Source organism: Micromesistius poutassou (assembly GCF_964030765.1).
Source record: "Micromesistius poutassou genome assembly, chromosome: 6".
In the NCBI taxonomy this organism is placed as follows: Eukaryota; Metazoa; Chordata; class Actinopteri; order Gadiformes; family Gadidae; genus Micromesistius; species Micromesistius poutassou.
The window spans coordinates 5,730,455-5,754,186 of NC_140276.1; the positions used below are offsets into that span (position 1 = coordinate 5,730,455).

Sequence of the window (23,732 nt, forward strand, 5' to 3'; positions counted from 1 at the left end):
TGTCTTTTGTATTGGTATGAATCAAGGAGATTGTTTAATTACTTTCATCACAAAGAGTGGTGTGTGTGTGTGAGAGTGAGAGACAATGACGGCATTACTGCGTGACAGCTAGGATGCACTTTGGACCGGTTTTGTTATCACACAAGGAAATCCCTGTGATTGAGCACAAATATAAGCCAGTTTCCAAGAAGCTCATTATTACTGATATGGTATACTTTGAGAAAGGAGGGGAATGTCAAATTAATATGAAAGATATTTATTAAAACATTTTAAACACAAGGCAGTATTTACAGTACATTTTAAGCATGTTATGTATAAGACATGCTGATTCATTAAAGACTTCATGAAATAGGTGGTTATGTTTAAGAATGGCAAGCAGAGTGGAAGAAAAATTAAGACAAATCCATGTCTAGGTCACCAGGTAATAAAGGTTAATTATGTATTTTGTAACAGCTAGTTCCCCATTCAATATTCTCGATAACTACTGCAGTGCCCATTCATAAAATTCTTATGGGAACAGACTCCGCCACGGCTGGTTGCAGCTTTATCGAGAACCATTCATCCTAACAACATTGCACTTCCTTGCATCCCCAGCAATACACCTGTCAAGTGTAAAGTCGAACTGTTGTCGAAAATGGAAGGAAAGATATACATTCAGTTTCACATTTCACTGGAGTTTGATTCACACCAATGTAACTGGAAGGAAAAGGACCTTGCCCTGACGAATCCAGGAACTGCCAATCCACCCCAAAGCTTTTGTTACAGAAACTTTTTAGTTTCTATCATTCCAGGTCTGTGAATGGAGGCAGGATCCACAATGGTTGCTGGTGAGTGGTTCTTCAGGTCTGACATATTCAGGCCTTCATCTTTTGGTGCCATGATGGTAATCATTCACCAAGGGGAACGGCTAGAAGTTCTCTTTGTTGAAGTAGAAGCGAGTCTTGCGAGGATCCACGTCTGAGTATTTGGCACATTTTTTCTCCAACACGTTGGCTAAGACTTCAGGGCCACACAAGAAGGTTCCCACAGTAGATCTGAAAGGACACATCAAAAACACTTAAGTAATCACAGCTCAGCTTTGATAAGACCTTCTGCAAACTCACTAATTTAATTTATTTCTTTAAAATGGAAATTGTTCCCACTTACGATGGATTCTCTTTACGAACTTGTTCAAACTCTTTCTCCCAGTTGGGTCTTCCGTAATTAATTTTTTGCTTGAGACCAGTCACAACGTCTGTGTCCTCGTCAAAACGCACCATCACATGAGCAGTCTATGAGAAAGAATGGATGCGAGAGTTAAACTTATGAACCTATGAACATTCCAGTTCTTTAAGGCCTTTGGAAAGCCCGTAATTATTGACGAGAGAGAATGAAGTATCAACCACGCACATGGCTCTGATCCCATCCGGTCAAGAAGAGTTTGTAGGTGAGGAAATCCCCCATGCCCCTCTCCTCCATCTCCTTCTCTAGCACCTGTAGAAGATCTGCAAACCACTCGAAGGCATGGGTTTCCCGACAAAGCCAATAAAAGTAGATCTGCAACGAGGAAGCAGGGTGTAACTTGCACAACTGCACACAAAGTGTGACCTGCGGGTCAAACAATAACTGCAGCCTTTTAGAAACACAAAAGCAGAGGACAGGTTTTACCTGAGCTTGCCCAACTTGTTACCTTTCGAGTGCGCAACTTGGGGTCGGAATCCTTAAACTTGTACCAGATGGACTTGAGGATGGATGCGAAGGGGGTCACCCCGATGCCAGCCCCAACCAGCATGCTGACCTCATAGTCAAACACGTCTTCACTGGCTGTGCCGAAGGGACCGTCAACGCCCATTCTTAGGAAGAAAGATGGATCTCGTTAGTTATTTATTTATTATTTATTTTTTAGTTATTTAGTTATCTAGCTAGTGACAACATCAGGGTTTGTCACAGAGACAAAGGCCTATAGATCGACTAGAATCTAGATCATCCTGTTTAGTGCAATTTGAAACCGTGACATCAAAGACAAAGACCGAAACATCAAAGACAAAGACCTATAGATTGACAAGAAGATCCTCCTGTTAAGTGCTTTGTGCTCAACACAAAACACTAACCCCATTAGTATAGTATGTTAAGGACAACACTAAAGGCGGGACTCACTTGGGTCCCTCTGTCCCCTCGGGCAGCTCTTCCACCAGACTTATAAGCTTCTCGGTCCAGTCACCCACAGAGCGAATGTGGACGCTGAAAAAGTCCTCTTCGGGGGCAGAGGTCATGGTGAACGGATGCCACTCGAGATGGGAGATGGCGGGGCAGTTGAGGAAGACGTATTGGCCCACCTCCATCTTGAAACCGTCCTTCACCAACTGCAGCTCAAGCACCTTGGACGGTCTGATCACAATCTGGAAGCAAACATTTTGAAAAGACAAAGACAAGAACTGAAGGTGAATGGAATAATACAATACGTGATACAAGCACAGTTCCATGTAGGGCTTTTTTCAAAATCAAAAAGCAATTTTGGATAATACACACAAGACAGCCACAGAACTAGAAACAGGAGGTTTAAAGAGCAGTACTATGAATATAAAAATCACGGTAACATGAAGTAAGAATGTGGCGCGCCATCCCCTACCTTCCTGTATCGGACCTTCTGTGTGTAGCGGATGAAGCGTAGAATGCGCTCGCACAGATACAGAAACATGGGGCCGATCACCCACTTCCATGTCTAAAAGTCACAGGGGAAGTACACGGTCAGTCGAAGTAAGGGAAACGTTGTTAATGTTTCACTCCACTTAACAGAAGGAGGAGGAGGAGGGTGCACGGGGCTCACCCCTGGGGCACCTCCAGCGAACTGAGGGAGAGGACATTCGGCGACCCTCCCCCAGTCCGTGACGCGGTCCTTGCAGAGGGTGTAGTTGTGCTTGTCCAAATTCTGCTGACTCCTCACGATGCGTCTGCGTTAGGGGAGAGGGGAGAGGGGAGAGAGAGAGAGAGAGAGAGAGAGAGAAGGGATCTTTAAGCAGGTGATTGGCTATTGATAGCGAGCATAAACTTGGCCAGCAGTGGTAAACGTAAAAAAATTTGTGAATGTTTCAAATCAACACTGTTTTTGGCCACTGTAGAATTACACTTCTTGAAAGCTTCATCCTTTCACGGCAATTTGTTTTATTTGTATCATATCTTGTTAACGAAGCAGGAAACAAGCCCATATTTGGTTTCCGGCCCAGGCTCTGTGCCGTTTCCCCCCCCCCCCCCCCCAGGAAGTTCTGCTCTAACACGGTAGAACGGCTAGGTCCGGAACATAAGCCAATCACAAACCCCGGATTCAAACACCGGGTTTGGACCTGGGGACCTTGGACCATGCTTACCCTGCTCCATGGATGACCAGGCCGATGAAGAAGATGACGAAGAGGTGGTGTGTGTACCAGAAGACCTCGAAGTAGGACCGGCGGATGACCTCCATGGAGGAGGTGATGATGAGGATGAGGCAGAGGGTGATGATGACGCCGGTGATGCCGGCCAGGGAGGTCAGGGCGAAGTAGGTGGGGGTCTGCTGCGCTTCCTGAGGCCCAGAGAGCCACCGAGAACACACAAGGAATTAACGTATTGCGTAGTGTGTGTGTGTGTGTGTGTGTGTGTGTGTGTGTGTGTGTGTGTGTGTGTGTGTGTGTGTGTGTGTGTGTGTGTGTGTGTGTGTGTGTGTGTGTGTGCGTGTGTGTGTGTTGACGTGGAACCGGGGGGTGTACTCACAACGTCGATGTAGCGGATGGGGTTCAGGTAGGTGGTGTCATTGCCGTCCTCCAGATCAGACAGCGCTGAGCTGAGCGCGTCGTACACTCCTCGCCTGCTGTCGTTGTACCACTCCACGTTCAGGAGGTGGGCGATGGTGTGGACAGCTGGCGGGTCAGAGACAACAACACCCCCACGCCTTAACAGTAGAACTCTCAAAGGGAACATTTAACCCAAACCCTGAGAGACCAAGGTCTCGAATTTAGGAATTTGAGTTGGGAAGGGAAAGGCCTTCATATCAATCTGGAAAGGTCCAGAGTTGGACTTCCCAAATTACAGAGGTGGGGATTTCCTCCCCTGCGAATCTGTCAAATATAAATCAAATACGACGGGTTATAAGTAAAAAGAAATGTACCCGAAATCAAATCTATATAGGCCTACCTGTCATCAGGCCAATCATATAGGCGACGAGCTTATGGAAGCTTATGTTTTTGTCAAGCTGTTTCCTCATTGTTCGTCCACAGCACTAGTAAAAAAAAAAGATATTTGGATTATTCAACTATATATATATATATTTATTTATTTATTTATATACAGAAAAGTTCGATACCATACAATCATATTAGTATCAATATTATTTTCTTCATCAGCATCGTCGTCATCATCATCATTATTGTAATAATTTGCTATTACCATAAACGAGCCCCGGATCAGAGACAGCAGGTTCCGACACACCGGCAGCAGAATGAGCAGACAGTTGAAGTTGAGAACGGCAGCTGGAGCTCTGGCCCAGGCCAGGGCAGACTAAAGAGCGAGAGAACAACATTAACACGGCGCCAGCTCTGCGGTATTATGAGCCCCCATGCACACTGCCTCTTTATCACCACCTTTCACTCGACCCATGTCAACATGTAGGCCTACTCACGCCGAGGAGGTGTCGCGTGTAGTAAAATTGCTCTCCCAAATCGTAGAAAAAGTAAAACCAGACGAAGAGGAAAATGTTGATGCTCATCCAAACAACCTGTATCCCAAAAAAATAAATCAGGCCTTAACAGTACACAACACGCATTGTTGGATAAATAAGTAGTACTCTATAGACCTAACAGTAACGTGAAATAACGTTTTTACCAGTATGAAGGATGTAAGTCCATGGTTGATGATCAAATTCCCCATATTGCTGAATCTGAGCCAACACTTCAATGATCACATCTTAGGCCGACCTCAAGTTATTATAAACACCTGCCTGAACTCCTCCTACTTATCACGTTGGACTGGACAAAAGGAAGCGCACATTGCATAGACTCGTTCCATGAGTCACAGCACAGAGAAGAGAGTTTCAACACTCCATTATTCTTGGACTGGGGTTGATCGAAAGGAATGAGGAAACTACCTTTACCGTGCGTACGGTTCTAGATAAACGTCTTCCCACAAATGCACACATAGACAGACAGACAGACACGTACACACACGTGTACACACACACGAACCTATAATTTTATGAGAACATATTACAGCAGTTATAAAAAAAAAGTCGTAAATTCAATTTCAAAAAGAAAATACCTGCTCTCAGAGTTAGAGTTTGAGTGTCACAGTTAGTGGATGAAAAACTTTCATCCTGTTGGTGAAACTTTCTTGGCGCGTTTGAAGTTTGAAAATATCCTCTGTCATAGAAAGCCATTGTATTTGCGGCCCTATGCCTTTACAACCAATCCTCACATTCACAAATTGATTGCTTGCTACACATCTGCAAATGGTATAATATGGTATCTTAAACTTGCACCGTGTATGTATTCGCATTAGCACCCTCTAGCGGCTTGAGGTGTAGCTACAGTTGTAGTAGAGCAGCCTCTTTCACGGAGGCCAAATGGTATAAAAATGGTCCTTGTGCGGAAAGGGTAATATTCGACTCGAAATAAAAAAAACTTTTGATTACCAAAACTTACATAAATTAAAAAAATAACTTTTTTAATTAAGCTAAAGTGTCTCAACATGCCTGTCTTTCAACAGAGTAAAATGCTTACAAGAGTGGCAATGGTCAGTATGGTCAACGTGATGACAGCTCAATCAGTGGCTATGTCTAGATCCCTCTACAGATTATTGTTATTCTCTAGCGGCTGGGTGTGTGTGTGTGTGTGTGTGTGTGTGTGTGTGTGTGTGTGTGTGTGTGTGTGTGTGTGTGTGTGTGTGTGTGTGTGTGTGTGTGTGTGTGTGTGTGTGTGGGTGTGTGTCTACCACTACGGGGACCAGACGCTGAGCGGGGCCGATCCTCAGCCTCTCCGCAGGGAGGGGTTTGAGGACCTGGCCTGTAAACCACGAGGGGGGAACCTCCATCGGCTGCACTATAGGCCAGGAACGGCTTTGTTTCTTACAGCGACCTCATTGGGTGGACTGTATGATTGACCCTATGACCTCACTATTGGGCAGTGGTCCAACCGGAACACAGATTGCAAAATTGGCCAGCACAATCTTTTGGTTGAGATGCTGGTTGGCTGGACTTTGCGTTGTGACATCCATTCCATTGTTGTGGATCTCAAGGTCACACCCAACCCTTGTTCCATTCAAATGGACACAAAAGATACACACATTTTATTTCTGTAAATATGATCCAATATCAAATTAAAGGTTTTTGAAATATGCTTAAGCAGCACTGGTAAGAAAGAGGACGTAAAGACACACATTGATATGGCATGAAGGTCCTCATGTCATCATTGAGGGTCACTGGGAATGGGCTATCAGGGGAGTCAAACAACAGTGGAGTGACACAACATTGTGTTAGTATTGCTGATACCTCGGGTGACTTTTTCGGAAGAGAGATTTTGAGTGCTTGTTAACTTTGCCTGCCTGCCAGGAAGGGTTGACACAACGCTCAACCTTAAAGTGCTAAAAAGCTCTGAAGTTCAGTTGAGACACAAGATTATAGAACAGGTTGGAGATACTTGAACAAGGCAACTAAAGGAAATGGCATGTTCGCAGTTGGTAAAGTAATCTAACTTCTGTGTTAGTTTATATGGCAAGTGATTTCATCACCGATCAGATTTCTCAGATTGGGTTACAATTGTTTGGTTTATCATTACCGGAAGTGTTGTGAGTCATAACAGCTAATGAATGGTGAGTTTATTCATTGTACTGTGGAGTTTTGTTCGGGTTGTATAGTGTTTAGCGCTAATATCAGTTGATGTTTGGGATTCTAAAAAGAAAAGTGTGTGTGTGTGTGTGTGTGTGTGTGTGTGTGTGTGTGTGTGTGTGTGTGTGTGTGTGTGTGTGTGTGTGTGTGTGTGTGTGTGTGTGTGTGTGTGTGTGTGTGTGTGTGTGTGTGTGTGTGTGTGTGTGTATGTATGTGTGTGTGAGTGAGACTAATGTTCAATATTTTCAAATTATATTTCAAATTCAGACGTCTTGATTTCAGATGTTTTTAATGTTTCCAATAAATCATGATGTTTTGGAATCTAAAGGATGTTTTGATGTTTTGAAGCACTTCAACACAAATACATCCTATGAAGGGAGCCAGAGGTGTGTTAAGACAGTTTATTTAATTGGGAATTAAATTAGACTACACATAGCAGAGGTCAAGGCACTGACGCATACGATCAAGACATGAAAAATAACAGCATCACCTACTGTACGTATCATTACATTTAAGATAGCTTTATTCCATATCAACAATGTGTATCAGCAGTGTTCATCTACGTGTCTTGTGTGGTTCACTCGGTTAAAATCTTTTCTAGGAAGCACTGCAACACTTCAAGATTGACCCATGTGCAAAGGCAAAACTGAACAGGCAAACCGAAGTAAAAAAAAGCCTTGCTTTTCATAAATATGAGTTAGTAGCATCGGGACGTAAACTTTAGTTTTACCTTTTTCTTGTCTCCCCTATTTTTAATCAGGGGGGTTTGAGGGTGCAGCTTCATACGCAGTGATAGACGCAACGCAAATGTGCTGTAAAGAATTTTGGATTAAAAAAAAATACAATAAAATAATGGAAACAGGGATACACCCCCCCCACCACCCCCGGTCCTAAAGGCTTGAGACACTTGGACCTGAGCCACCACACCTGGCTCCCTCTCCCTCGCCTTATGCAGCAAATGCCCTCAAAGTAATCTTTGTGCACCACTCAACACATGACATTCTTCGGAGAGCCTCGCACTCCCGGCGCCACCGCCATCATAACTGCTTCGGTAATTGAGTGGTTTCGCTCTGCGCTTCGTCCGACCGGCACCCTAGTTGGAGAAACCTGAGACAAAGTCTGACTCGTTCCAACAACACAGCGTCAGTCAAATCATCGCGTTCCAATCCGTTTAGGAACAGGTCGGTGTAGCTGCGTCGACTTCCATCGTGCAAAGTAACCAACAGTATGTCTCTCCCCCCCCCCCCCCCCCCCCCGATGTGCATTCACTCCTCAGGCGTCGTTTCACAGTCTATAAGGTCCTTTCACGGTTTGTAAACGCTCCTTTCACAGTCTCTAAAAAGGTCCTTTCGTGTCAAATACCTCCTCCCTTGAACCCTGCCCTCGTCCCCCTCAGGCCGCGTCCATGGTGTCCAAGATGTCCGTCTCCCGCTCGTCCAGTTGGCTGGTGATGTCCGGCGGCAGCTCGTCCGGCACCAGCACCATGGTGGCGTTGGTGGAGTAGGAGTTGTGCGGCTCCGCGGCCCTCGGCCCCCGGCCCTTCAAGCACACGCAGTGGAGGCAGTCGTGGACGTTGTGCTTGAAGAGCCGCTTGCACGGGTGGAAGTACTGGTAGAAGAGCAGCATGAACAGCACGGCCATGCCGTAGCACACCACCAGCTGCACCACCAGCATGGGCGCGCACACGTACTCGTAGAAGTCCGACTTGTGGATGTACCACAGGCCGATGAGCAGGCAGTTCTCGGCGAAGCGGGCGCTGTAGTAGGCGGCCAGGCGGCCCCAGCACTGCTTCTTCTCGATCAGCTCCCGGTGGCTCAGGTCCAGCTGCACGGCCGACCAGCAGAAGACGTTGATGCAGGCGTAGAGCAGCGTGAACATGCACAGCACCACCGTGGTGCCCAGCTTGGAGAAGTTCTTCTCCACGTTCTCGGGCAGCGTGCCCTTGCGCGCCCAGAACTCGGCCCACGGCAGGAAGAAGAAGAAGAGCAGGTTGGCCAGCCCCACGGGGATCACCCAGTGGTTGAGCGCCGTGCTGAACAGCACCAGGGAGGTGATGCGCGTGGCGATCTCCAGGCCCCGCCAGATGATCATGCAGATGTAGGCGGCGGGGCGCAGGCGCACCTTGTAGTTGTCGTAGCGGATCTGGATGGCGAGCACGCTGCACACCAGGGCGCCGTACGTGATGGAGACCAGAGTGATGACCATCAGCGTCACTGGAGGAACACACACACACACACACACACACACACACACACACACACACACACACACACACACACACACACACACACACACACACACACACACACACACACACACACACACACACACACACACACACACATTAGAGAAGACACTGTACCCTCTGAGAATCAAGCCCACTATGGACTAAAAAGGACGACCAAGCAGTTTCCCTCAAAGTGCCTGAGCACTGTAGTTTTTAGCACTCTCGTTGTAACGCCGTTGTTTTGCTGACACCCAGTGGTATGAAGGGAATACACCATCGACAAGGTTAAAGTCATTTCTGATGGATTGATTGGCAAGTGCCCCGTTATTAAAGCACCTAAAAGGAATTATGATGAGTCACCGTTATACTCAGGACACTTTCAAATCCATTCTGAGAAACTTACTGTGCTGTGAAAAAAAACAAAACATGCGACTTGACAACTGTAGTTCCGGGGAATTTCGTTTGAACAGAAACTGGAGCCTGGTTGTGAATTAGTTAGGAGAATTACGTGTGAATTAAAAATAAATACAAGGAAATCATTGGGTGGATTGATAGCTGCGGGGAGATTTGTTTTATAGGTTTGGCATAGATACTGCTACCCTGGAACTCTCACTCACTCTGGGAACGAGCAATATACTCACTCCTCGGTTTCCCTGGCCCAGAACATTAATTAATGACATTAATTAATCACGGTGTATCCGATATAGCCCGGCCAAAAGCGTTGCTGTTTTACCAATCGGATACGGCAAGTCTTATCTATTGGTTAGCTCCACTGGACTAGATACGTCACCGTTTGTATTCTTCTGATTGGTCATAGTGTTCCAATTGCGTCGTAGTGATCCAATTGCGTGCAGTGATATTTTCAAATGCACGCTTCATTCCACCCCTCAAGTTGGGCCATTTTCATTACTCGTTGCCAGACCCTACATCTTTCTAGATGTGAGTCTGGATTTCCAGGCTAAGATACTGCTAGATTACTGCTAAATAATTTCACCGAGGGGGTGTCTTGCACGGCACCATGTATACAAATATAACATAGCACCATTTTTAATATGTCACGGCCTCACCTACGATTTCACGAGAGTCTAGCGGAGTAAACCGTAAGGCGGTCGCTTATCGATAAACAATGGCGTCTGTGGGGTGGGGGGGGGGGGGGGGGGTTGAGGCATTCTTACATCGCGTGGGGAGGAAGTACTTCTCCTGGATGGTGGCGTAGAGCTGCAGCGTGAGCTGGGGGGTGGAGCCCAGGAAGGCCTGGATCAGTGCTGTGCGCTTGAAGGCGTTGCGGTGGGCGGCCAGCTTGCGCTCAGAGTGTCCGATCTCCCACTCCATGGGCATGTCCTGGCCCCTCTTCAGCCCGATCTTCCTGGAGATGGTGACGTAGGGCTCTTCCTTCTTCCCAGCCTTGTAGTAGATCACCAGCGCCTCCAGGCACCTGGGGGTCGACATGGAGAAGAGAGCGGGGGTTTAGAGAGGCTTGGATGGGAGATACGTTTTGACCCAGAGGGGAGGCTGCAGCACACTATCGCTTTTCATATTTCAGCTCAGGACAGAAAAGAGTGCAGATAACTTCTGTGTCTTGTGAGTCGGAATATGGAGAATGTTTAGTGACTGGATGGAATGATGGTAACACACCGCAGAATTAATTTACAACAATGCAGTTGGAAAAATCCATTGGTTTGGACAGGTAACCTCATAGGATGGCTACTTGTTAAGCTTGCATTTCCGGAGATCTGAAGGGGTTAGGTTATACACCTTGGAAACAATTGTGTGCTGTAAGAGCAGCAAACTTCAACCCTGACTTATACAAATTAACAGGAGCTAGTTTGAGTGTCTGGTCGCGAGGTGATGCTAAAAACGACCAAGTTTCTCTAACGGCAGGAGGCTTTAAACTGTGGCAGTTTGATTTGTCCTTTTCCATATCACAAAATATAATGCCTTCTTGATTTTGGTTTTTGATGCGGGAACTAGTACTTGAGTTATAGTTCTCCATTAGCCAGTATACTCATGTAGATGTTCTTGATATTTAAATATACTTAGGTATAAAGAATAAAAATTAATTGGTTGTGTGAAGACATGTTGTCAAAATGACCGAGATCTGTTTGGCTTAAAGTAACTCAAGTTTCAAACTGAATATTCACCTGTAAATAATGCATAGTAATCCAAATAGGGGTTTGACCAGGGGCGGACCCTACTGTTCTATGGGGCCTGGAGCCCCAGGCCCCATAGAGGCCTTTTGGGGCCCCCAAAATGCCGTCTTTATATTTCTTCCCCATATCTATGGGGATCTTTGCCTGGAGCGCCCAAAGGGCTAAGTCCTGTTAATTGGCCTGTTGGAATTTCTACAAGCTGCAATGCTCCATTAGCATTCGCAACACCATGAGCATATTAAGTAGGTTAACTAATTGTGTGATTTGTTGCAAAACAAGTTGTTCTAGTATGTGCACAGCACAACTCATATTTCAGGAAACTCTTCTGCAACTGTGTCTGCGGCGGATTGTGTACAAAGAGGCTGTCCATTTCTACACATACAGCGATACATGACTCCTTGGCAAGGAACAACACCAACATATTGTTTTATGCTTATACTGTTAACAGACAATGAACAAGCTCATTTTTAAGTTTGTATTGGCTTGAGGAAAGTATATCACAGTTCTGTTGTTAGGACTGTATCACAGACTGTTACTATCACAGACTGTTACTGTAATAAAACTCTTTATAGATGGTCTTCAGTATCTGTGTTCATTAGCTATGATGAGGCAGGCACATAATGGTTTGTATGGTTGCATACAAACCATTCCCCCAATCCCAGAACGTGAAAATATTTCCAATATGCATACCGGGCCTCCGTCATAAAAATATTGATGAACCCTGATGACTGAATGAGTGTGAAAAATCCACCAGAGGGCAGTAATCTGCAATGAACCGAACGTTCAACAGAATGAACAGTGTTCGGGTCTAATAAGGCAAGGTGTGGTCAAGATTTCACTCATGAATGTTATGACTGTTTACGTCAAGAGAACAATACTGTAGTCATCAAAAGAGTTAAGAGTTCATAAATAGTCTCCTCCTTTTCTCCCACAACTTCTGCATGTCTGGTTTCGTTAGCGTCAGAACTCACTTATTTAGTGCAGGTTTCTGTAGAGCAGCTGTTCTCTGTAACCGTGCACAGCCCGTGTGGATTCCCCAACCCAACACTAGCAGTAACAGGACAGTTCTGGAATGTTATCTGTTGCTCCCAAGAAGCTGCGGATCCAAGTTTGGACATAGTGGGTCCCTCATGCTATCCCAGTTGCCAACAGTTCAGCCGCCATACTGCTGACATTCAAAGTTCAGACTCAGCCGTCAGCCATTTTCAGTCCGTGTTATTTCAGCTGTCGCTTGGTGGACCCTTTCCCTGTGCTGGGAACCATGAGAGCATACGCTGAATCACACAAACACCTTCCGGGCCACACCCTTCCGGGGACACTGATCTGAAAATCCGAGTTTGGAGGCATAATAGAACATTCTGCAAGCTTCATAAATCTGTTGATATATGCCACATAGAGTCACACACATCAGAGTGATCGCTTGGGGTTGTTATTGCGTTGTACAGTACTGCACAGTTATGTAAGGGAGGATGGTCACAAGCCTGATTCACTGACCATTATGTTTCCAGGGAACTGGGTAAGGCTATGCTGAGTCTACTCAACGTGGACACATGACTGTGCGTGGGTGCGTATGAGGTTGAATTTCACACTGAAGAAAAAAAACAAAGAGCAGATCGGAGGCCAGGCGAACAGATCAATATGGGAAAGCATTCAGTGCACTCTAAAATGAGGCCGACAAGATGCTGTCATAGCAGAATCTCAGTATGCGTCTGCACTGCCTTCAGAAAACACAGATGCTATCACATTGTACACAAGGTGCAAAATCAACTCTTACTTCAAAATCAACTGGCACAACATCAAACGTTCCTTAATACTATTAACCATTTCGACAACAAGACATTATTACACGTAAGGGACTTGCATGGGACTGGGTAGGGGCATTCGATCAACGTTGCCTGGAATTAGAGTACCATTATTGTTCATACGACCACATGCATAGAAATGTGATGAGGACGAGTTGCAGACAGTCAAACAAATAAGACAGTGAGCAAACATGTATCTAGCAACAGATACTTTGCAAACAGTAACAAGCAGGTGTAGCCAGTAAAGTAATCCTCTAGTGTAATAAGCTACAGATATCGGGATTCAAGCCCACGCCCTTTTGGCTGGGAGTCACACACCCTAGCCACTCACTATCAATCCCACATACAGTAATAAAGTATATTCATCTAGTTAGTAGAATGTTGTAGAATCCTTATTTAGAATATCCTGCTTTTGAATTGAATAAGCCGTTTGCTATAGGCTTGCACTGAACTCCATGAAGGGGTTTTACTAAAACTAGAAGTGCACTTTTCTTTTAGGGAAGAGAAAAACCCATTGTCATGTGTCAATTCTACTACTTCAGCTGAACAAGCCAAGACTAGAGCAGTAATAAGTGGTTTGCAATTTGGTAGCTAGTGTCGCCCCCCCCAGCCTTGTCAATCCGGTATCCTACTCCTGAGCGAACACGTCATGACCTGTTTTGACCAAAGACACCACCTAGCTATGCCCCACAGACTCCTGGTGCTCTACATTGAATAGAATTAACAAACAAATCAATACTTCCATGTCAGTACAAAGGTGATCGTAAGGGAAGAGAAAGCAAAAGCTAGCTCAGTAAATGAACTGTGGAATACTGGGACATTTGTAAACAAAGAAAACTACAGAAAAAGAAAAAAAAAAAATGTTATTTGCTTTACTCATGAGGCATCAGTCTGTGAAGCAATCAGTCATTGTTGCTAATATATCCTGTGGCCAAATTGGATTGTCTACTAGCTACTAGACTGAGTGTATTACAGGCAATGACCTCATCCCTATGATCAACAAGAAAGCTACCAGTGGAAGAAAACCGAAAGAGAGGAAAAGAAAACATGATCATCTAAAATACAGATACAGTGCATTATCTTGCAAGCACAACTCTCGTCTATCTCTTACTATTCTTTGTTTTGTCATGGTCTCTGAAATAAGCTCTTGAGGGCATCTCAATCAAAAGTATTTTAAAATGGAGGCTAGCACAGTATATTTCCAACCGATCAAACATCTATAAAACTGACTGAACAAGTCATAGAAATATGTCACTACCCGGTTCGATCAACACTGTTTGTGTGACAGGCTTCCTGCCTGGGGGGGGGGGGGGGGGTTAACATCTAGCTACTGTGTAATTATAGAAGCAGAGCTATAACCGACCCTGGCCTCGCTCCGGACAGGCTTACCACTGTGGAGCTTCGGAGACCCACTGAATGCAAACAAACATGTTCGGATTGCCTGAAACATAGTATTTTTCGAAACATAGTACTATGCAATAGCACTATCCAAAGATATGTGGTGTGTGTGTCTTAATTTGACTGTGAACAAATATATCAAACCGGTTTAACTCAAACTGAATCTTCTTGGTTGGAAACAGCAGAACAACACATCATAATTGTTTGCATTAAAATAAAAAATGAAGGCCACACCCTGCACTTCCTTGAACAGTGAAGTCTATGTCGGTTATAAAGTCTCTTTACTGCCAAATCAAAGATCAGCACAAAAGGGCCAGGATTAGTCTCTCCACCAAGTGCTACAAATGAGAGGTGACTCAATATTTATCCAACAGGTTATGGACTGGGAGCACTTTGCATAGGCTACTCCCGATTCAGTTACTAGTCACATAGTTGAATGAATATAACAATACATTTAGATTGGTATTTACCTATCTGATTTATCCTTATCTAAGTGGGTAGGTTTTATATGTGACTATGGTTTTGACAAGGTTAATAAGGTGCACTGCATTGCAATGGACTGGGTTCATGCCCCGTGGAAAGTACTGGTTGACGTGGGATACGTCTTCGTGGCTATACATACCTAACCACAGGGCCCAGGAGGAGCAGATGCAAGAAGAGCACCAATGGACGGTCTCTTCCCAGGTCTCGATGGAAGAACGTCAGCGCCATCTGAATCAAGACAGCGGGCACTAACACGAACGAGATCGTGAAGCCCAGCCAGATGGTGTCTTCGGTCTTGTGGTACATGCTACACATCACCGAGGCAGTGATGAACTCGGCACAGTACAGCAAAGTGGCCAGCACCACGCTGAACGGGGGCTGGATGCGGCTGTGATTGACCACCAGCATGACTCCGTCTTCCATTGAGGCACCATCGTGCTCGGATTGTTCCGCCACGTCTGGCGTCTCCCTCTCGATGGGGTCGTGGTCCTCCATGGCTGATGTGATGGGGTGATAGGGTTATACGACACACTTATCGCATGTTGGGCACCTTCTTCTGACCGCCGTAATGCACCGGTTTCAGTGAAAGATTCCTGATAGGATCTTCGTCCTCCGCGTATAACGTTACATCTCGTAAACAAGCACCTTGGCTCATGTTTTGATTGTTTAGCCGGAAAATGCTAACGTTGTTCGTACGTTTCAAACGTCATTTATCGTAGTAACCGCGTTCTTCATTCATTTCAAACCCGTTTTCTGCGTCGTACATGGCGTATATGAATCGGTATTACAGCGATAACGTTACATTGATTCACTTTAGGTCAACTTAAGTAAGCTCACGTCGATTAATGATCCACATATTATGTCCTACGTTGTTGTTGTTGTGGGTTCGGTAAAGTTAATATCCATCACAACGCAGTGGCAATCAATTCTGGTGACCACAGTAGCAGCTCATAATAATATCCCTTCAAAGTGTGCCCCCGCTTTTGCACTGCTCAGTTGTTCTTGTATACACAGGTGTGTCTCTCAACTTGACGTGCTTTCGTAGTTCACAGCCTCTGGGTCCTAGTGCGACTAGGCTGAGAAAGGACCATAATTATGATGTTATCCCGGTCTACCACAATGCAATTTCCGGTCTCATACTTCCTATCCCTATCCCGCGAGAATAATAACATTGACAAGGAGACTCAAATGTATTTTTGACAAAATAATGACGAAATATCTGAAACAAGTCACGGCAACGGATATCACTCCCTCTCTCTAGCTACTAAACCCATGGCCCGTAAAGTCCCGCCCTCGCTCCTGCAATAACGCTCATTTGGAGTATTATTTGTGTGCCGGTTGGTCCGTCATCGCTCGCAGACTCATTGCAATAAATAATATCTTCCAGCACCAGAGATGGCGCCATCAGCCAAGTTTCTGTTTGGTGTTCGTTTGAGCTTAGAAACGGCTTTGTAAGAACAGCAAACAACACACACTCACGCTGTTGACAGAATTAGGTCTTTATTTAAATTACAGTAATGTCTTATGTCGTTTTTAGTCAATAAGACGGTATATTCAAATGTGTTAGACAGCATGTATAAAGGGATCGGCTACTCAATGTTTCTATTTATATCTTTAAATGTTTCCAGGAGTCATACAGATTTTCCTGTGCTGCAGTTTTCCCCATAGAAGGAAACTTAGGCTACACGGATTGTTTTATGGACAAAAAAAAATGACTTGGCATATAAAGGCTAATATACTTACAACTAGGCCTTTGTATAAAAAACACAACATTTATGGGCAAAACTGAAAGCAGTTTTGTTTTAAAGTAGTCCTATGTGGTATCCCCTGGTTTGTCAATTTTAATGCCACACTTATCTTGCCATACTTCGGTAATTTTATTTAATATAATACCATTGTGGGTTAATGTGAGAATATATCAATAAATGTAATTTATTAACCATTCCAATAATATATTAAAGGTGTAGTGTGTAGAATTCAGCGGCATCTAGTGGAACGGAAATGTCATGTAATATTCACACGCTGTTCACAAGCTGTAACCTCATCTCTAGATGCCACTATATCGTACACACTACACCTTTAATCTAACAGTTGATCTATTATGTTCCGATCTTTTTCCATTAAATCGCATGTTTATATCCAACCTCTCTAACTTAATAAAGACCTTTCTATATTGTTAACCGCCATGGCTCATTTCCAACATAGTTCAGCAAATTCTCCTCCCTCTCTCCCTCCCTCTAAATACCTCTCTATCTCTCTCCCTCCCACTCTATATATCTCTCTAATCACATGCAACAGGAACCATGATGTGAGCGCAACACTGTGCTGTGGTCAATGACTTCAGAAGGCTGCCCCGTTGCGTCACAGGCCCAGTGTAAAGCCAAGAGGGTGTGACATTCTAACATCCAGCATTGGATTTAAGGGCTGCTGCCTTCAATCAAAAGCCGACCAGCTCACCCCATGTGAGGAAGAGCGTTTAAAACCATTTTCAACTGAACTTAACGAATGCAATGATTTTGGATGGAAGGTGAAGAGTGATTATTTGTATAAATACTAAAACAAACAAATGTCCTTGAGACCATGGGTCGAGATTGGTCGTCAAATATTTGCGCTCTATTTTTGCAACGTGTGGAGCAGGTTGATGTAGGGCAGAGTGTGTACTATACTAAGCCTGTGTGTGTGTGTGTGTGTGTGTGTGTGTGTGTGTGTGTGTGTGTGTGTGTGTGTGTGTGTGTGTGTGTGTGTGTGCAAGAGAGGAGTGAAGGAGTAAACGGAAGACAGGGAAAGAGATAGAGACAGACACATAGAGAGACAGGGAGAGAGCGAGAGAGAGAGAGAGAGAAAGAGAGAGAGAGCGTGAGAGAGAGACAGACAGACAGACAGACAGAGAGGGAGACAGTCACTATTACTACTATAGTTTTCCATACAACCGTCAAGTGCTGTGAATAACGACGTGCTGGCGCAGGGAGACGTCATTCTTGCTTTCATGCCAAGTAACTAAGCATGCTAAATATTTCTCTGTCGTAGAATTCAACAACGAAATAGGATGCCATCTAGTGGTAAACAATAGTTGTTACCAAAATAAAAGCTAAGGAAAATGACTATATTTAACACCATGCATTCAATGTAGACAAATATTGGGTAATTGTAGGATTTAACTGAATATTTTTAATGATACTGCGTTATCACATAATTTATTGACAAATCATTCTATTAATCAGTACTTAATACATCTATTTCTGTGTTATTCATGAAATGATAACTCCAGTCACCATGACCAATGAACATAATTATGTCAGTTTTCTTCTCTTCTCAAAAAATGACCACCGCTTAAATGGCATTTCGTATCTTCTGTGCGTGGCTGAATCAACACAGCCTAAATCCATCCAAATCCTCTGACCCCGCGGGAGCCACAGCTTAGCGACATGACAAAAGCATGGGCGATCACAACAACGTGTCACTGATTTGACCAAAGGGAAGCCTACTTTTAGTGTCCATGGCCACACGTATTTTACCCTTGTAGTAGAGGCAAGGAAAGAAAAGTAAATGCTTCACGCCATCCAATGACGTTGGCAACGATCCCGGGTGGCTCTGGGATTGGTCTGAACGTCAGCGCTATGTTTACGGGTGGCTCCTCCCACATGAGGTGACCGGGGGATTTATCCTAAACCTCATTAGATTTACAGGTAGTGCATGATGTCAGTAGAACGGTGGACACCAACACATGCATGGACATAGATCTTCTGTAAGTATACTACACATTTGTTATCTATTTTGATTAAACTCAACATTGTGGACGGAATATGTGTTTGTGTAACATTTAATGGTATAACATTTAACATTTTAAGGATATAATTGATTGAGAAATTAATGCAGAAGTGGGGTCTCCCCTAAATATTTGATAGCCGTCACGTCATAATATCATAACCTTTTTTTTGTTATGTTACAACGATGAGAACATTTTGTATAATATAAGATAAGCAACCCTAATAATGAATACATTGTTAGTTTCCAATGGGGGCATGGCCCTATTCCAAGCTACAGTGTCTCAGTGTTTGCATGTATTTAAATCTTAAAAACAGTCCAGCTAGTTAAGAGAGTCAAGTCAGTGGTCCCAATGGATGAGACCTCTTATCCCAACACTTGATTATAAATGTATCGTGAACACCTTCTGTTGGGATTTTTTGTGCGCATGTATGTGTCGTGTAAGTGTGTTGGTATGTGAGCTATAATGACTTAATGCACTCACGATAATTAGGCATACACTACTACAACAACAACAAAAACAACAACAACAACAACAACAACAAAAACGGCCACAACAATAATAACTGCTACACTTAATTTGATTGTATTAATACTTGTTTCTTACTGATAATGTTACAATACAAATTATTAACTATTATCCCATTTAATACTACGCCCATATCAAATTCTCATAATAACTATCTCAACAAAAAAGGACTGAAATCCCCATTGTATTATCATAACCTCCTAATGACATGTGACTCTATGAGTGTCTGCTTCCTCCAGACTAAACAGAAACCTCGTCATCCTGTTGACATTATTTCACTCAAGGCTTAGGCAGATTAAACGGCCCAAGCAATTGCGTCTGCCAAAAGTGTTCTTAGTACATGGTGTCCCTATAGACAAGCCTGATGTGTCTTTAAGTGTAGAGCAGGCCTCCCGGGAACTTAGAGCACAAAGTGCAGGTGTGTGGTGCATTGTTTTCATTGTAATCAAGCAGACGCTTTTACACTCAGGGACTGGGGTGCGAAGGTCAATTACGGTTTGGGCCTTTGCCTATAATATCGTTATTTTCTGAAATTATTTTGGCCCCTTCTTTACTTTTTGACATTTTCTTGTCCATGGCTTTCGTTGGCCATCTCAGTGCTGCACACTATTTTTCATAAGTCTAGAATGTTAACGTGCATTGACTTAGTTGTGATTGGCCAGTGAGCCAGTCCCAGAACATGCAAGCAGCACAATCTCATGGGCACCCCGAATGACATAGAGAGGGACATTCTTTTGACGGCCCATCAGGATTTGTCCTGATACCTCATTCAAGGCTGTCTTTGTTTTGAGTTGTGTATCTATGTGCCGGCACGTGTGTGTGTGTGTGTGTGTGTGTGTGTGTGTGTGTGTGTGTGTGTGTGTGAGAGTGTGTGTGTGTGTGTGTGTGCGTGCATGTGTTTGTCTGTGTCTCACATTAAGTCATTAAGTCTGCAATCTGCTCAGATACAGGCTACAGAGAAGATGGTGGCCACTGTGCTCACCTGGCCCTCCTCATTCAAACATGTTCAATCTGATGAGCAACTGCTACAGCTGGCTGTCCAGGTTGCAGGAACCAATCAGGTCAAAATATGCACATTTTACTACATCAACCTCCTGTATTTAAAAGGTTGAGCCTTAAAATGGCTATGAAGCAACAATACTTGATTGAGTGAATTATATGTTTTGTACATATTTAACACAGGAAAGTGACCATACTGGTAGTTGGTCTTGACAAGGCGGGAAAGACATCTTCCGTCAGGGGAATGCTGAGAGGTAATATAATAAATACAAACACAAAAGTATCTTTTCACTGCAGCCGTCACTTTTGTTCAAAATGTATATTTTTCTACACATACCAAATTTATTAAGAGAGAAACAAACTGGGATTGATTCTACATTCATCAAAGATGGTACACATTTTTTAATTACAAAAAAAAAAAAATTCATGGCCTCAGTGGAAAAGCTATAAGCTACACAAAAAGTGCAGGTGTAAAGAAAGCCACAGAATTCAAATGATCCCCCTCATGTCTTACTCAGTGCCCTTAGGTTTGAACACGAGTCCGACTCATGGCTGTGTTCGCTCGGAGCTGAGGGTGGAGAACTACCTGGTGAGCCTGCTGGATGTTGGCGGAGCGCCTGAGTCCCGAGCGTTTTGGAGGGAGGTCTACGGAGACGTCCATGGGATCATCTTCGTGGTGGACTCTAGTGACAGGCAGCGGATAAAGGAGGTCAAGGAGGTCCTGTCAGAGATGCTGAAGCAGCCCAGAGTTGCGGGAAAACCGATATTAGTGTAGGTCGAATGAATGTAAATCCACGGGTGGATTCTGTTTAGGTTGTATGTATCGCTAAAGCATAATTTGGCTTTAGCGATAGCGACCAAGTGGCCAACAAATGCAACTACCATTTCTGTAATTACAGAAAACATTGATCATTATTTTATGTGATAATTTGTTGTTGTTATAGATTGGCCAACAAACAGGACAAAGTGAACGCTCTGCTGGGAAGTGAGCTGATTGAAGTACTCTCTCTGGAGAAGCTGGTCAACCAAAGCCGCTCTCTGTGCCATATAGTAAGTGTTGTCCTTGACATCCATATGAAATATAATACACAATATATCTCCCCCAAGCCCCCCCCCAAAAAAACACACACACACACACACACATACACACACACATACATCGATCATCAGACACATTCTCACTGCTTCTAAATGTCACATCAAAACCCAATGGTTTTAAGTTGGTTTACTCAGTTTGAAACCCATCTACCCTGTCTTGGTTTCTGTTTCCATCCGGTCTCCTGTTTACCACTGTTGATGTGTCTAAGTCTCTTTGTGGCTTCAAGGCACCCACAAATACCGATCATTATGATGATGGTTGATAATGATGACGATTCTTCTATTCATTATTATCACTTTATTATATTAATATTATTATCACATTTGGACAATTACTTTAGAAAATATTTGTAAACCAAGATGGTTACTGAACACTGCCTCCCTCCCCCCCCCATCCCCTTCTCAGGAGCCTTGCTCTGCCTCCATGGACCTGCGGCGCTGGGCCGACAAGAAGACCCTGCATGGTCTGCAGTGGCTGCTGCGGGCCGTGTGCCTGGACTACCCGGAGCTGTGTGCCCGTGTGGCCCAGGACCGCAGGAGGCCCCTGACTGCCCTGGGCGAGGCGGACAAACCTCGCAGAGCAGAGAAGGGCCGTCGAAAGAAACCCAAAGAAGAAAGGTCAGAGGTCATTGGATAGAGGTCTTTGTATGAAGAGGAAGCATCACGTGGCGTGGCTATGAAGGGACTGCTGCTTAAGGCATGTTGTGAGAAAAACAACTGCGTTTTTTCGCTTCTGCCTAAAATATCACAGACAAGTTGGACCATTGACATCATTGGTCCGGCGTTTGCATCTCCATTGGTCTGGTTCTGGATATTTTTATTTCTTGTTTTGTGTACTCTTTTTCTCCACAAAACTGATTTAATGATGTGTAGCCGATTGTGACAGTTCCCCTTTGAAGAAAAAAGAACAACACACCTAAAACATGTTCTGGTAAAAGGTGCAGGATGACTTTTTTTAACCTGCTGAATTCCATGTGTTGTGTGGCAGGTTATCCTCAAGCCAGTCTGACCTCCGGCAGGTTCACCGGCCTAAAGAGAAGGAGAAAATGCTCAAAAGTGGAAGCAAAATGCAGCCTATTCGAAACATGCTAAAAAAGGTAAAAACAATACTGTCTCACGTCACATGCCTCACTTGTTAGTCCATAACAACAACAACAAACATCTCTACATTTATTTTTTAATAATATAAAACTGCCACTGATAAGCTTATGTACATTTTGTTCACAGGAGAGCTCGCTGAAAAAGAAGCTCAAGAGATCAAAGAAGAAACAGGTGAAGATTGAGGATGACATGGAGGCACCGCTGAGGGAAGAACCGCAGCAGAATGACGAAGACAAGCGCACTGAGGAAGGGCAGGAGCCGTCCGGGCAGAAGGAGAAGGCTAGCAGTGCACTGATCCCACCGAAAAAGGAGAAAGGCAAACTCAGACGCAAGAAAAAGGTCAATGAAGACAAGCCAATTCAGGACGTGCCACAATCACCTGAGGAAAATGAAGAACTATCCACTACAGGTGAGTGGATCCAGTGGAAAGTTAATAACATAGTGGTTATTATACACACATTATTAAAAAAAAATAACACATTGTCATGTCTCGTGACTAGCTAAAGAGGAAACAAGGAAGAAGAAGAAGAGGGTGGTTAAAGTCAAGCGAAAGAACAAGATCAACACAGAGGAGGCGCCTGCCGTTGCCCTTTCGCCTGGTCAACCACAGGTGGACCTGTCTGCTACTCTAGGTGAGCCTCCATTCCCTTACATCTTCAACAAAAATGCAACAGAGCACATTTGGCCCCCTGGTCTGAATAATATGAGGATCCCTTGTTCTATCCCCCTGATAGATCTGTACCGTAAAGCCATCCTGACTATGAAGGAGAGACAGGATCTGGGCGAGTGACAGTCCATACCTGGGGGCATGGAATAGCTTTTGGTTGTTTATTGTTGCGTGATTTATTGTTACATTTTACATCAGTTACTTATTTTTTTCTTATTTTTCTTATTTATTTTTACTTATTTAATATATTTTTAAATATCTATTTACTTTATATTGTATTGTTGCTGCTATGTTTGTGTGTTGAGGTACCTAGCATAAGAATTTTACTCTTGTGTACTTGTGTTCTGATTCTGATTCTGATATTGTTTGATTATGGTTTGATTTTATATGAATGAAAATAGTGTCCAAGGAATACATTTTTCAGACATGCAAGCAAAGGAGTAGAGCCTATTTTATTGGAAAAACACATCTACTTATTCATTAATAAACGTTTGTTTGTACCTTTATAATGTCTTTGCCTACCTAGTTATTCTAACATTTTTGAACACCTCTTTGGAATATATTTGATTCATTTGTTATACAGTTCCTTTTCTTATTTGAAATTTCAAAAAGCTACTTAAATTTTTGCCTGCAATTTAGCTATAAAGGACGTTGTCTTACAATTGTAGCGCATTCTAATGGACA

The 23,732-nt window shown here is 43.9% G+C and overlaps 3 protein-coding genes across 3 annotated transcripts; 1 reads left to right on the forward strand and 2 right to left on the reverse strand.

The window, feature by feature from the left end:
- Positions 1-299: 299 nt before the first annotated feature.
- Positions 300-4,892, reverse strand: nox1 (NADPH oxidase 1). The gene is made up of 13 exons (XM_084469441.1): positions 4,834-4,892; positions 4,631-4,726; positions 4,399-4,509; positions 4,147-4,231; positions 3,727-3,872; positions 3,345-3,538; positions 2,807-2,930; positions 2,609-2,701; positions 2,137-2,378; positions 1,670-1,832; positions 1,390-1,536; positions 1,147-1,271; positions 300-1,034 (listed from the first exon to the last, which is right to left on the reverse strand). Exons 1-13 carry the CDS (start codon positions 4,876-4,878, stop codon positions 908-910), a joined length of 1,698 nt encoding a protein of 565 aa, XP_084325567.1. The 5' UTR covers positions 4,879-4,892; the 3' UTR covers positions 300-907.
- Positions 4,893-7,210: 2,318 nt separating this feature from the next.
- Positions 7,211-15,865, reverse strand: xkrx (XK related X-linked). Its single transcript, XM_084469860.1, has 3 exons — positions 15,029-15,865; positions 10,232-10,491; positions 7,211-9,042 (listed from the first exon to the last, which is right to left on the reverse strand). Exons 1-3 carry the CDS (start codon positions 15,382-15,384, stop codon positions 8,222-8,224), a joined length of 1,437 nt encoding a protein of 478 aa, XP_084325986.1. The 5' UTR covers positions 15,385-15,865; the 3' UTR covers positions 7,211-8,221.
- A 4,320-nt stretch (positions 15,866-20,185) lies between these two features.
- Positions 20,186-23,171, forward strand: arl13a (ADP-ribosylation factor-like 13A; the record flags this gene model as incomplete). Its single annotated transcript, XM_084469116.1, has 9 exons — positions 20,186-20,244; positions 20,366-20,436; positions 20,701-20,953; positions 21,127-21,232; positions 21,687-21,898; positions 22,269-22,377; positions 22,508-22,790; positions 22,882-23,013; positions 23,116-23,171. The coding sequence occupies 9 exons, from the start codon at positions 20,186-20,188 to the stop codon at positions 23,169-23,171; spliced, it is 1,281 nt and encodes a 426-aa protein (XP_084325242.1).
- Positions 23,172-23,732: the final 561 nt, after the last annotated feature.

Excerpts from the sequence above, each read along its gene's own strand:
- nox1 (XM_084469441.1), bottom strand. The coding sequence starts at position 4,878 with ATGGGGAATTTGATCATCAACCATGGACTTACATCCTTCATACTG. Across the intron at positions 4,510-4,630 it reads ACACGCGACACCTCCTCGGC|TCTGCCCTGGCCTGGGCCAG; the intron begins GTGAGTAGGCCT and ends CTCGCTCTTTAG. Across the intron at positions 2,379-2,608 it reads AGAAGGTCCGATACAGGAAG|ATTGTGATCAGACCGTCCAA; the intron begins GTAGGGGATGGC and ends GTTTGCTTCCAG.
- xkrx (XM_084469860.1), bottom strand. The coding sequence starts at position 15,384 with ATGGAGGACCACGACCCCATCGAGAGGGAGACGCCAGACGTGGCGGAA. Across the intron at positions 10,492-15,028 it reads CTCCTGGGCCCTGTGGTTAG|GTGCCTGGAGGCGCTGGTGA; the intron begins GTATGTATAGCC and ends GTCGACCCCCAG. Across the intron at positions 9,043-10,231 it reads GTACTTCCTCCCCACGCGAT|TGACGCTGATGGTCATCACT; the intron begins GTAAGAATGCCT and ends GTGTTCCTCCAG.